This window comes from Sceloporus occidentalis, unplaced genomic scaffold, assembly GCF_023333645.1.
Source record: "Sceloporus occidentalis isolate IW3139 unplaced genomic scaffold, rSceOcc1.0.p SCAF_1, whole genome shotgun sequence".
Classification (NCBI taxonomy): Eukaryota; Metazoa; Chordata; class Lepidosauria; order Squamata; family Phrynosomatidae; genus Sceloporus; species Sceloporus occidentalis.
In genome coordinates this window covers 138,864,340-138,877,374 of record NW_028316981.1, presented here as the reverse complement: position 1 = coordinate 138,877,374, position 13,035 = coordinate 138,864,340, and the positions used below count along the sequence as shown (strand labels likewise).

At 45.5% G+C, this 13,035-nt stretch overlaps 1 protein-coding gene across 1 annotated transcript; it reads right to left on the bottom strand.

Annotated features, from left to right (window-relative positions):
* Window positions 1-1,069: 1,069 nt before the first annotated feature.
* Window positions 1,070-12,103, bottom strand: LOC149322300 (chromobox protein homolog 2-like). The gene is made up of 5 exons (XM_089507967.1): window positions 12,022-12,103; window positions 11,882-11,925; window positions 10,729-10,794; window positions 4,782-4,851; window positions 1,070-3,522 (listed from the first exon to the last, which is right to left on the bottom strand). The coding sequence occupies exons 1-5, from the start codon at window positions 12,091-12,093 to the stop codon at window positions 2,152-2,154; spliced, it is 1,623 nt and encodes a 540-aa protein (XP_089364093.1). The 5' UTR covers window positions 12,094-12,103; the 3' UTR covers window positions 1,070-2,151.
* Window positions 12,104-13,035: the final 932 nt, after the last annotated feature.

The following is a 13,035-nucleotide window of genomic DNA, read 5'->3' as shown; positions in this document are numbered from 1 at the left end:
TCTGGCTGTGTGAGCTATATGGAAAAGTGTCCTTGTATCTGGGCACAAGGGTTTCAAAGCATCTCCGTAGGAATAATCCAATTTGGTCTCTGCTCCTGCCTTAAACATGCTATGAACTTTGGCACCCATCCTAGGGATGTGCTACAGCCCTGAGGCCCTTTCACACACCATTATATTGCTCTGATTCCAAATTAATTGCCATGGTTCCATCTTACGGAATCCTGGGATTTGCAGTTTAGAATGGAGTCTTTAGAATCCCCAGCAAGGAAGCTCTTTTTTTGCTTCTGACCAAACTACAAGACCCATGATTCCATAGCAGGCAAATATTTCAGTTAAAATGGAATCATATTGCCATAACTACATAATGTGAATGGGCCCTGCTAGGAGGAAACAGCTAAATTCGAACAGAGCTAGACTGTCTGTTCAGTGATAGACTATAAGAAATATCTGGTGCTAACAATAATCATAGCCTGACTTACAGGCAAGTTTACAGACTGATCTCTGGATGTTCTCTATCTTGTCCTTTCTGGGTTCATACACTGGTATCCACAAATTATGCAGTCGAGTTTCCTGCATTTGGGGAAATGATATCCTGCCACAGCAAGCTACATACCATAAGGAGAACTTTCAATCCCTGCCACATCTGAAAATCATTATCACACAACCCAGGGACGCAAGACCTACACATAGACCCAATAATCGAGGATTAGTTCCACCAGAGAACTATACACACAGAGAGCTTTATGATTAACCTGCATGTAAGAACATATAGGAAGCTATCAGGCTAAAAGAAGTTCCAAAGATCTGGTCTCTAAACACCAAAGATTCACTACAGAGTTGGGCCAGCAGATATGAAGAGCAGTTCTCTCCTGCCTCCTCTTTGTCTTTTCCCAGGAGATCCTCAGTACTGCTTCACACACTCCAAAAGATTCTACATGGAGCACTTCTTTTTCCTCTGTATAACAAATAGCTTGCAATCCATAGCTTGCAACAAGCACATCAAGCAAATTTTTGCTTAAGTTATGAGAAGCTACACTTGACCACACAAGGCAAAACTCCATAACATGTGGTTCTTTTTAAAGCAATGAGCTACATAGAGGTTGCTTATCATTTTATACAGAAGTGCTTTCTATCTAGAATTTTCTAATGTGCATAGTAAGTACCCTGAAATTACAGAAATATACAAAGATGAGTGCTCAGACAAAGGAAAAGAGGCGGCATTCTGCACTGAGCAGACTCTGCTAGCATTTGACAAGTGAAAAAGCATGCTCATGCCACAGGAAAACTTTGTTCTGATGATCTCTTCCTTGCTCTAAGAATATATATATATATATTTGTATGTTACAGGTAAGTTACCAGATAGTTCTTGATGCTTCAAGATGCCAACACTCTTCTTCTAAAGCACATGCAGCCCATAGCATTTGTGTCCTTTAAGCCCACCCCCCCAAAAACAGCATCCTCTTCAGTATCATCCTCTTTTGTTTCCCTCAACAAGGCCTACTCAGTAACAAGTAAACAAAATTCTCACTTCACAAACCTTTTTCTAGGTCTCCTAAATGTAAAGAATTGTTTTGAGGATTAGACTCAGCTTCGCTGTTCCAAGAGTTTACAAGAGTCAGATCTGGAGTTTGGTGGAAAAATAAGGAGCCACTTACCTTGGGAAACACAGTGTTATTGTACTACAGGGATGTTTTGGGGATTTTCCTCCCTGCCTGCAGTTTACCAGGTACCTGGATACCTAGTTCCGTGCCATTTTCAAATGATAAAGCTAAGAAATTCAGCTATTGCAAAACCTGGGCTATCAGCTTTCACCCAACACACCATTTGTGGCTGCTAAAGCCATTCCTTGTGAAAGCCCATCCTTACATACAGATGTGTATGTATGGGTGTATTTTGTAGCTGTATAACGATTTGGTTCCCAAGAAGAACTAGTTTCAGGGAGTTTCCACAGAAAAAACTAACAGAAACCAAAAGCAACCATGGTTAGCAGTTATAGAATCTCCCAATACAGTTACTGCTTAATAGCATCTAGCTTATAAAGAACAGTAGTAATTAAGTTTTGTTTTTCCTTCTGTAATCCAAGGCAACCATCATATAGAGTGAGTGAGAGAGAGAGTTAGAGAGAGAGAGAGACCCTACATGCCTTAGAGCTCAGTAATGTCTAAGATTAAAAAAGCCAACGCTGGTTGGAGATTCCTTAACAGTCACTGTGATCAGGTTAGCTGTCACATCTGTGACAAAGACATGTTCGATGAGGCTGCGAGTGGGCTTCCAGTCTTGGCTAGTTTGGATGGAGACAGTCATGTTCTGGGCTGCTCCAGGGAAAGAAGCAGAATCTCTGTCTGAATCAGAGCTAGTCTCCTCTTCTCCGGTGCTCATTTCTGACAGGGCTGAAGTCTTGTGGTTCTCTGCTGTAGAGCAGCCCTCTTTCACACAAGGGTCACTGCTTTTGGTTGTCACATCTTTCTCATCAATGGTTGTGCTCTGTGAGGCCTTCTCACTTTTGCGAGCATCTGTGTCCATTAACGGTGCCCCTGCACTGGCAGTATTTGGCCCACTGCCACCAGCCCCACTGCCCTTGACCACACCTATGCTTGTCGCTAGAGTGCTGCCTGCACTTTTGGCTGCAGCCCCACAACTGTGTCGAGGAAGGCTGCTACCACCAGTGGAGTTTGGCCCATTTTTCACACTCTGCAGATTCAAAGCTTGGAGATTGAACTCCTGGTTGGAAGCTGGCTGGCTACCAGCAGGAACCTTGTTGCCATTGTGCAAATTCTGAGCACTGACCCCATACCCTGTTTTCTGTTCTCCCAGTGCACTGCTACCATTGGGCCTCTTAGTCACTTTGGATCCTTGCATGGTCAACTCCAGGTCCCCAGCCCCTTTCTGGTTTTTCAGTTTTAAATCCAGTCCCAGGCTACTCTTGCAGGACATGGCTGACTTGAGGGCCAACCTCCCCACTGCAGAGGCATCTGCTGAACTCTGGTTCTGTGACATCCTGCTCATGTAATGAACGATGGAGCTTTGCCAGCTGATGCCACAGCTTGGGCTTCCAAGGGAGGTGTTCTTCACAATATTAGAGAGATTGTCAGCAGAGGATGGTCCAGAACAAAACCCACCAAATGCCCCTTGGGCTTCCTTCATGTGGGATTTCAGCATAGCAATACCAGAACTCTGAGCGTTGTGTTGCGGGGTCATCTTGCTCATCGTTTTCGGTCCTCCTCCCCGTCCAATTTCCTTTTGATTTGTTTTAAGTACCTTTGTTAGATTGACAGTCCTCTTGGCTACCTTCTGCTCTGGAGGCAGTGGTTTCCGCCCACGCTTCTTCCTCACAAGGTCCTTGTTCTCTGGTTTGGCCACTAGAATCTGAGCCTTCTTCTGAGGCACTGGGTGACTCTCTCTGCTCCGTTGACCTCTCTTTGTCTCAAGATCACTTTCATCATCTTCGTCAGAAGAGGAAGATGAGGAGGAGGTTGAAGAGGAAGAGCTACTGGATTTACTCTTTGAAGGCATCTCTGGTTCCTTTAAACAAACAAACAAAGAATGGGTGCAACATCTGTATTAACTTCTTCTTCAGTAGTATTGCCAGTAAACACTTTTCGGTGATGAATTGTTAAGTCTACTACACTAGACAGACTTAGGCTGTAACAGAAAACTGGCTATAGCTCACTGTTAAATTCTGCACTGTCTCTTTTCTGCCGCAAATTAACACTTGTGTTTTATGGATGACTACAGTGCAGTACAGACCTATGAAAAAGGCCTGCCAGTGCCTATTTTTCCTCCACAGGGAAGCCGCAGCCGCCAAACCGTGCGGCTTCCATGCAGAGGAAAAAGAACCCGTGAAAAGCGGGCTCTTTCCACCTCGTGGCGGCAGTGTACCGAGTGCGCCACTAGTGCACTCGGTATGTAAGTGCAGCCCCATTCAGACACCGCGCAGTGCTTACGTAACAATGGCAGCGCCCATATATACAGCACGACACCATTGTTACACCCTTGTCACGTGCAAGGGTTGTGGGGCATCTGGGTGCTCTGCCCCCAGGCAACCCTAGCACATGACAAGGGCATCACAGAAGGCCCATCTGTACCGGGCGCACATTACCTAAAGTAGGGCTGGACAACTCTACCAGATCCAGGGGTCAATTTTCTGCCCTGGAGCCCTCTGGGAGTTATATGGGCTGGCAAAAAATTGAAATAACAAAACCTAACCAGAAATAACCATAAGTCTTGTTCTGGTTTGGAAAAGGGAGTTAAAAAAACTACCAAACAGTAAGTGTATTTTAGAGGAATGCTCATGAAACCTAATTAAAAGGTAAATAACAGCTCTTGGGGCTTTCGGGGGGGGGGGCACAAACTCCCCTCCCCCCATGGATGGTGGTGGCATCAGGGGGTGGGGGCATAAAAAGAGCCTTGGAAGGCTGCATGCAGTCATACTTTCCCGATTTCTGCTCTTAAGATTAGAATATGATATGTTTTAACGATACTACCTGGACAGCTGTTTGTATGTAATGAACCTTTTAAACATTTGTTGGTTTTCAATAAGATTCATGCTTCAAACACTGATGATTTACTTTTCCCAAAGGTTTCTGAATAGAGACTAAACACCTTCACGTGACCAGACATATCCACCCACTATGGGATTAAAACACAAGAGATTCTGACTCATTGAGGCACATGAACCATGTATAAGCAGAAGCAAACATGCTCTCTGCAAATTATACCGCAAGCTCCCTGCAAATTATACCGCAGTTTCCTTCTGTCTCCCAGAAATTACCATTACTTACCACATTTTTTCTAGGTCTGCCTCTGGGTCGCTTGCCTTTCTTCCGATTCTGCATCTCTTTCTCATGTTCTCTGAAAAGACAACAAACACATCCATTTCATATGTCATATGTTTTATTTTTCATTGTTGCACAATTCTGCAATAAACGTAGTGGCACACTTCTATACAAGTCTCTCACAGTTTGCCTGTGATCATATGCAAATAAAGACAAGCCAGTTTAATGCATGAGAAATGTGGGAGTTTGTCTATTTCTTAAATGAGTATTACCACTAAATACAGATGGCTGGTTCTATAGTATTCCTTGACTCTTTCCCCTCCACCCCAGTCTACCAGCTTGTTCTGTTGCTATTCAATAGAGACATTAGTTCTATTTACTCCTCTGTGCAATGCTGCCATATTTTCTCACTACTTCCTGCTTTTTTGTGTAGAGAAGCAGATGATTTTTTTTGTGCTGTTTTGAACAGTTACTCATACTATACTGTTTTATATAGGTCAATGACAGCTTTGAAGTCAGTCTCAAGACAAAATTTTGGCTTTTTAAAAACATGAGTCTCAAGTAAAGAGTGTTGTTTTAAATTGTCAATTTGTACATTTTGTACATGTATGTTCAAGTCAAATTGTGCAGCAGACAAAGAGGAGACAAGCTCTATGTGATAAAAGATGGTCAACTGTTTATTAGTGTTTAAAAGCCCAATGGGTTTCAGTCACTCTAGGCCTTCCTCAGGGAAGGCTTTATCTCTATGTTTCTGTGTTTTGGGCCTTTATCTCTATGGTCCGGCATTTCGGAGAGTGTTCACAATTCCAGTGAATTCTTTTGAAGACCCCTGAGGAAGGCCTAGTGTGGCCAAAATGCATTGGGCTTTTTAAACACCAATTAACAGTTGACCATCTTTTAGCACGTGCTGATTGTCTCCTTTTTGTTTGCTGCTTGGCTACGTGTTTTCAGTTTCTTGCCTATACAAGTCAAATTGTGAACAGAGCCTGTGATGGATAGAACATCTCAAGAAAATATAAAAAACTAATAATGAGTATATGTCAAAATAGAATGACTTCTATTACATATCAGTTACATATTAAATCAGACACACACACCTCTACAATGCACACAATAATGTAGTTTCAACAACTGCAGTTTCTCATTGAAAAAGTATGCATGTAATGAAATATGTCATAAAACATACATGAAAAATGCAAAGTATCTCTTCCAAAGTACATAAACAGCTTAAACCATGTGTTAAGAATCTAGTCATTTTCTCTATTCAGTCAAGTGAATGACCATGCAACTACAGAGGCAAATGATAAAAACCTTGTTATTTCTTATACACCAAATATTTTACAACACTCTAGAATTCAAGGCAGAGGGTAAAATTACATTACTCAACTGAAACATCAGGGTGGTATTTGCCTCCCTTCCATGGATTGGATTGGAGGGAGCAGTGTTCATTCCAGGAGCACTGCAATGAGTTCTGGCTGGATAGGCCAGTTTATGCTTTACATTCTAGACATAAATCAAACAAGTAAATCTGGTTCAAACCTATGTCAAAACTTATCACAAGGAAAATTCTGACTACAGCCTGAACCAACTGCATAGACAAGCAACCTAGTGCCCTGCATGGATCAACCAGGCCTTTTGCCTATTCTCTATGTTGCCTAATAAGCCAGCCCTTCTGGGCATCCTCCAAAAATGCTTCAATGCCTCTCCTTCTCAATGCATTGCTTTGTCCTCAGCATCCCATTTGCTCTCTTCCACTATCAACTGACTGCCTCTTTCACTCTGATGACAGTGTTCATGCCATGTGTACATCCTGAGAGTATTGCTTCCTTTATGGTGCAGAGTGCAGAGGAAGAGGAGGGTTTCATCACCACTTAACCTCAGCAAACTTCTTCTCCCACCCCATTCCACCCCAAGACTGAGTGACGCTGTATCACAATGGGATGTTGAAGAGGAATCCCCATATACCATTTCCATATCAACAAAAAACAGTACACATGGAAATTCTAACATTTTTATTGAACAACATGGGCTGAAGTAGATCCAGCCAAGGGCAAGACACCAGGACCTTGGGCTTCAGGCAGCTGGTGGAGAGTCAGCAAGGTAGCAGATGTAGTGCTCCCGATGACACATATGACTTGTTATCTTTACCAATGACTTGTCATGGGGCATGCAAGGGTATATGAACCTGGCTCGAGCTAGTTGACCACCCCACGGAAAAAGAGCTGGAGCATCCCAGTCACTGCTACTAGTCAGGGCTTGGGCCTCCTTTCTGGTCTACATGAAATGGGACTTGATTTGACACCTGTTGCAAGAGCAGCCTGCAGACAGCAAGAGGAAACAAAACAAAGAGAAAGAAATGAGGAGTGCCCGGATGCACTGTGGGTGTTTGTACAACAGTGATAGATAGTGATATTCAGGCACTCAGCTAGTGTTTGCATTCCAGCCCCCCCGCAGAAGGGGGGAAATTATAGTTGACAACATGAATATTCTTCTCCCTTGGGGCCTGTAGAGGTACACTGTGCTCATAGTGGTTGTTGATCTGCCCCCTGCCACTTACAGTGCAGGGGATGCTGACTGACTGTTTGGTCAGACATCACAGCTGCTAGAGAACATGGCCTGTGCCAATAGAAGACTTGCTTTTGTTTGGGAACAAAAGCCTCCTCTGCCAGTGGAGGTGGGGAAATTTGAAAGCAATGCAATTCAGACAAAATGCACAGCTTTTACATATGGCACAGTGAATGAGTGAGACACAGGAATCACCTGTAGCATTCATGCATTACAGCGTGTGTTTATCAATCTCTCAGCAACCCCTCACTTACCTATCCTGTCCTAGCACGTTGTGGGAGTTAACTAGAGCCAGTGATTCATAATTGGTGTCAGGAGTCCCACAGCACCTGTTAAAGTACTAGGCAGAAACGCATTAGAAATGTGCTCACATTCACACATACTTTGTGAAGACAGATTGGTCTGTGCAAAACGTTTTCTCTGAAAGGACTCGTTTTTCCATTTTTGAACCTTCATCTTAGTGCTCCATTTGCGATCTCTAAGCACACACAGTTCAAAGCCAGGGAAATCTAGTCCACTGCAATACAACTTATACGAGTTATTGTTTTCATGTACATATATTATAAACTGATGGTAGTATTCTGCAACAGAATGGTAACTGTATCCTAAGCTCTGCTGTTTTGATGCAGGCAAGGCAATAATAAACACAGGACAGCTGCTTTTAAAAAAAATCTCCCCTTTTTCCTACTTAATTCAATAGGATGACAATTTTCTGCACCAGGTCCAGGGCTGCAGTAAAGTTGTGCCACCGATGGGTTTGCAGCCTTGAACTGTATAGAATCCAACATCAATGTGTTCCCCCTCCACATCACCTACAACCTCATTCTTTTCAGCATTTCTGCAAGTGGATTTTCATTGGTAGAGTGTTCCACAGGCATGTTGGGAGTTCTTCAAGAAGCATTTCTCTTGATCCATAGGTATAGGCAGGGTTTCCACCAAATCTTGAAATCCCCCTGCAGCATAAATCCAGAACTCGATTGCACCATGAGTGACATGCACTGCTGTATTCTGCTGGACTATCCATTCCTCAAGCAAGGGTGTTCAATAATGTATCTTTGAAGTGATTATGACCACTGCATCCTCCCACTAAAAACTGTAACTGTCTGGGGTGGAGAAAATGAGATTAATTTAAAAGTCTTCCTTCCCACCATAGCCGGACATCCAGAAATGAGTAGGCTTTTACCATCAAGTATAAATCTGAGAAAATTAATGAAAACATGTCCCTACTGTCTCTGAAGACAAATTCAATATCTGGATACTTTGGCTAATATTACATATTCTGAACTTATCAAATATTTTGAATGCTACATATATTGCAAACACTATGAGACATCATCACATGGTGAGAAACTATATAGTTTTGTGAAGTTCTACAATTGGTCTTGTAATGGCAATTCAATGCTATGGAAAGGAAACACAGGGCCAGAACAGATCGGCCTAAAATGGTGTGGCGTTTAGATGCTGCAAGCCCCCAAGATGCCCAGAAGCTGCAATGAATGTTTACATGGGGCTGGCTTCAAGCCACTCCAGGGCATGGCGGCTTTTTACTGGCTCAAATAAGAGCAGATCTCTTTTGCTCCTATTTGGACTGGCATTGGAGTGGATTGGTTTGGTACCCACCACATGCTTAAGGTATGGGGTGGGCTTTATGGGTTAAACTACTGTGTTTTGCAGTGGTTTTAAGCCATTTGGGGAATTCTAGTGGGCTTCAATAACACGAGGCCTCATGACACCTTCCCCACGCCTAATATAAAGTTGGCACTCCCACATCAAGGAACACACAGTCACCTTGAGGTCTTTCTTAAATAATGTGCACGAACCCAGTGATGCTACAGGTGTTAAGAAGTAGCCACAAAGCAGCAGTGTCCAACTACTGTAACTACAAAAATGGTGACATCCAGGGGAATATACTTTCCCCTTCCATCTTGGGTACCATGCTTGTGAAAACAGCTATGCAAGAAACACCTCAATTTGTTTACATGTTTGGCACAGGACAGCAAGACACCAAACATATAGATCTTAAAAGAGACCTGTCTATTTTTTGCCAGTTCCATTGGGGACATCCCTCTTATGCCAGCCTTCCTTTAGCTTTCAACTACTTTCCTAATACTTCCTAATGCAGTGCTTGTTTTTTGTTGTTATTAAAGAGTATCCTGAATTCATAGAATTTGACAGTTAACATCTCCGCAATCTTTCATGACCAGTTATGGCCATTTAGGTGATTAGATGGGCAAAGTTGCCAGCAGCTGCTTGCATAAGGACAGATAAGAGAGGGAACCTCCTGACCTTATCATTAAAGACAATTCAGACTCCAGTTTACCACTCCCCAGCACCAAAGATGTAACCCAAGCCCATACATTTATAGCCACAAAGGAACCACTGAAGCACATGGGAGCCACGGAGCCAAACAGTAAGACATAGCTCACTCCCGCACCTTTAACACCACACAGGAGACCCTGATGGTTCCATTCAATAAACTCTGACAATTGCTCATTACTGCTGATAAGGACAAATTGTCAATGTTTGGATCTACTTTAGAGTTTGTTCTCTGGTTTTAGGCTCTCAGCTCTGGCTACAGCTATTGCTTGTGATCTGCACACAGGCAACTGGCTAACCACTATGGAAAACAGGATGTTGGATTTGGCAAACCTTTGGCCTTTCTTCAGCAGCACTGTTCTATGTACTTAGTATGACTGAAAAGCCAAAGCAGAGCATAAGCATCAAAACCACAGATTTGTCTGCCTGAGAGATACTTTGAACCACTCAGAAAGGAACTATTTTTTAAAAATAAACACAAATTGTTTTCAGTATTTTCTTAAAATCAATAGAAAGCGTATATAGTGTTTTGCCAGAAATCTCATCATTTTAGGTCCTCAGACAGAGTACTCTCCTAAGAAAAATTACTTTCGTTGACAAATATGATTGACCTATAAGAGTTATTGTTCCCACTCTTACAAAATAAACAGCCACAAGAAGCAACTCTGAGGCATTTGGGAAGAAATAGCCAGTACATCCATTTCACTTTTCAAAACACTGATTCCACAAGGCAGTAGGTCCCATTAGCAGCAGCATACTCATTCATAACCCACTTGTTTAACAGATTTTACTCCTGACTCTGTTCCCTTGCTGTGAATGCTGTTAATGCAACATGAAGAGTGGCATACACTGTAGTTAATAGGAAGGCAGAAAATTAAGCATTTTTAAGAACACCCCACACCCAGTTTTACATCTGCATCTACTAAACCAACCAGTCTTATAAGTCTGGCTAAAGAGTATAATTCTGGGGCAAGAATTAATACATAATTCTGCACCCATAATCCAGCCAAGGTTTCCCCATGGAGCCCTCCTCCCCTTCCCCAGTAAGCAATGTTGACAGCCTACTACTCACTTCTTCTGAAAGGCCAGGAGCAGCCTGGGATCAAGAATGTTCTCTTCTGGTTCCCAGCTGTTGTGCCTAGAAAAGAGTAACAGGTTATTGCAAGCACAGCCTGGTCCCTTAAAGCAAGCTGTTAAATGTCCCCTGTACTCTACTCTGAGACAAAGCATGTTCATGTTCACAGAGATGCAACACGTCAGTGGAAAGAAACACCGTTTCACCACAGATGGCTTTGGAGAGGGGTCCAGGACAGCAATGCTGGCATATTCAAAGTGAGAGTCACCTTCTTCCTCAGAGGGAATTCAAAAGGCTGATTAGTAAAGTGGAATCTTAGAACCGGGGGTCAGAAAAGGGCCTTGGCCAGCGGAGATGCAATTTGCTTAATGGAAAAAGCCATGGGAGGAGAGGAGAAAAAGGAGCGCTGGCTTTTTTTTTTTGGGGGGGGGGGTGGTCCTCAGATGGCTAATGGATAACTTGAGAAGACATGTGTGAGGAGCGCATGGGGCTAACCAAGGGAGTAAGATGAGAAGGCAAGCGAGGGAAGGAGAGGGCCAGGGAAAGAAAGTCTGCTTTGCAGGAGCAGCTGGTGGGGGGGAGCAGAGGAGGGGCCCTCCCTCTTTCCCTGCAAGCAACATGCATCCATTGGGAGCTCAGGTTTCAGAAGGGCAGCCAGAGACAACGAGGGAAGGAGGCCCTCTGGTGACCCCCCCCCCCGAAGTGCCAAACGGGGCAGGAGAAGGAGAAAGGAGCCAAGGCCCAAGCAAGCAAGGCATGGAGGGGGGAAGGGAAAGGGGGGCAGAGAAGCCGAGGCCCAAGCAAACCATGGGGGGGGGGGGAGGAGGAGGAGGAGGAAAAGAGGGAGTTCCTGTGAGGAGGGGGGAGAGAGAGAGAGGCACGAGTTTTGGTAAACAAAAGAAACTCCGAGGGAGGAAGCGCTGCCCCCAGCCCCCTCCCTCCCTCCCTCCCTCGTTCCTGGATGGGAAATCGCACGTTTTTAAAAAACAAAACAAGCCAGCCGCCAAGGAACTTGCCAGCGCCTCCGAAGTGGCCTCAAGGCCGGGAGGGGGAAGGAGGCAGCCCCCCAGCCCCATTCTCAGGGCCTGCGAGGGGCCCAGCGCCCAAGCCCCGCCCAGGGAGCCCCTCAGCCCTCATTGTCCGGACTCACTTGGAAGACCAGCCCCTCCACTTCACCAGATACTCCAGCTTGCCCTGCGGAGGAAAGAAAGAAAGAAAGAAAGAGGGGCTGGTTAGCGAGGGAAGCGGCGAGGGCCCCCTGCCCCCCCTGGCTCTGCTGCTGCCGCCCACCTTGCGGAGCCGCTTGCTGAGGATGCACTCGGCGGCGAAGACCTGCTCTCCCACACTGCTCAGCTCCTCCATTGCTGAGCCTCCTCTTCCTCCTCCTCCTCCTCCTCCTCTGCCTTGCTGCTAGCGGAGCCAGCGTTGTGCCTCCGCAAGGCAAGAGCAGGGGGTCTCGCCCCTCCGTCCTCTCCTCCTTCACTGGGGATGAGGAGGATGGGGCTACACAGAGAGGAAGGAAGGAGAGCCTGGGCGCGCGCCCTCCTGACTGCTGCTCCTCCTTTTCCCGGGGCTCTTCTCTTCTGGCTCAGTCGCGACCCTCCGGCGGCGCACACAATGCCTGGCGCGCGCTCTCGCAGCCGGACTCCTCCTCCTCCCCCCCCAAATTCCCCGCCAGCCAATCAGGAGGCGGGAAGGCGGAGCCCGTCCTCCGCGGCTTCCCCGGGCTGCCTGCTGCTGCTGCTGCTGCTGCTATTGTCTCCCGCCTGGCCTCCTCCTCCTCCTCCTCCTCCTCCTCGGCTTCCCTGGCGGAGTGTGGCCGCCCTGCAAGCCTCCTTTGCCAGGGACCAGTCCCTCCGCCTTCTGGGCTCCCCAGTGTCCTCCTCCTCCTCCTCCGCCGCCGCCGCCGTTTTATAGTTTATTACCAAGATATTTGATACTTAAACATTTTTAAATATTTAACCTTTATAAATACGAAATGTTGTTTTTATCTTGGCTTTGATTTGCTCTCCTCCACTTCTCCTCCTTCTTTCCTTTCCTTTCGAGGAGGTCACCACAAACTGCGGTCCCCCAAATGAATCCCACAGCATTAAGGCGTGGTTGTCAAAGCGGATTATTTCTGCAGCGTGGATGCAGCCTTCCTGCTTCGAGTGGGTCTTGAGGGGAGCGGAGCTGGGGTCTGGACCAGGGAGGGCATCCCCCACTACCCAGGACTCTGCTCTTCTGAGTAAGGTCGGCATTGAAAGTGTTTGCACATTCGCTGAACACCAGCAACAACCTCCCTGAATGACGAAAAAGGCTCTA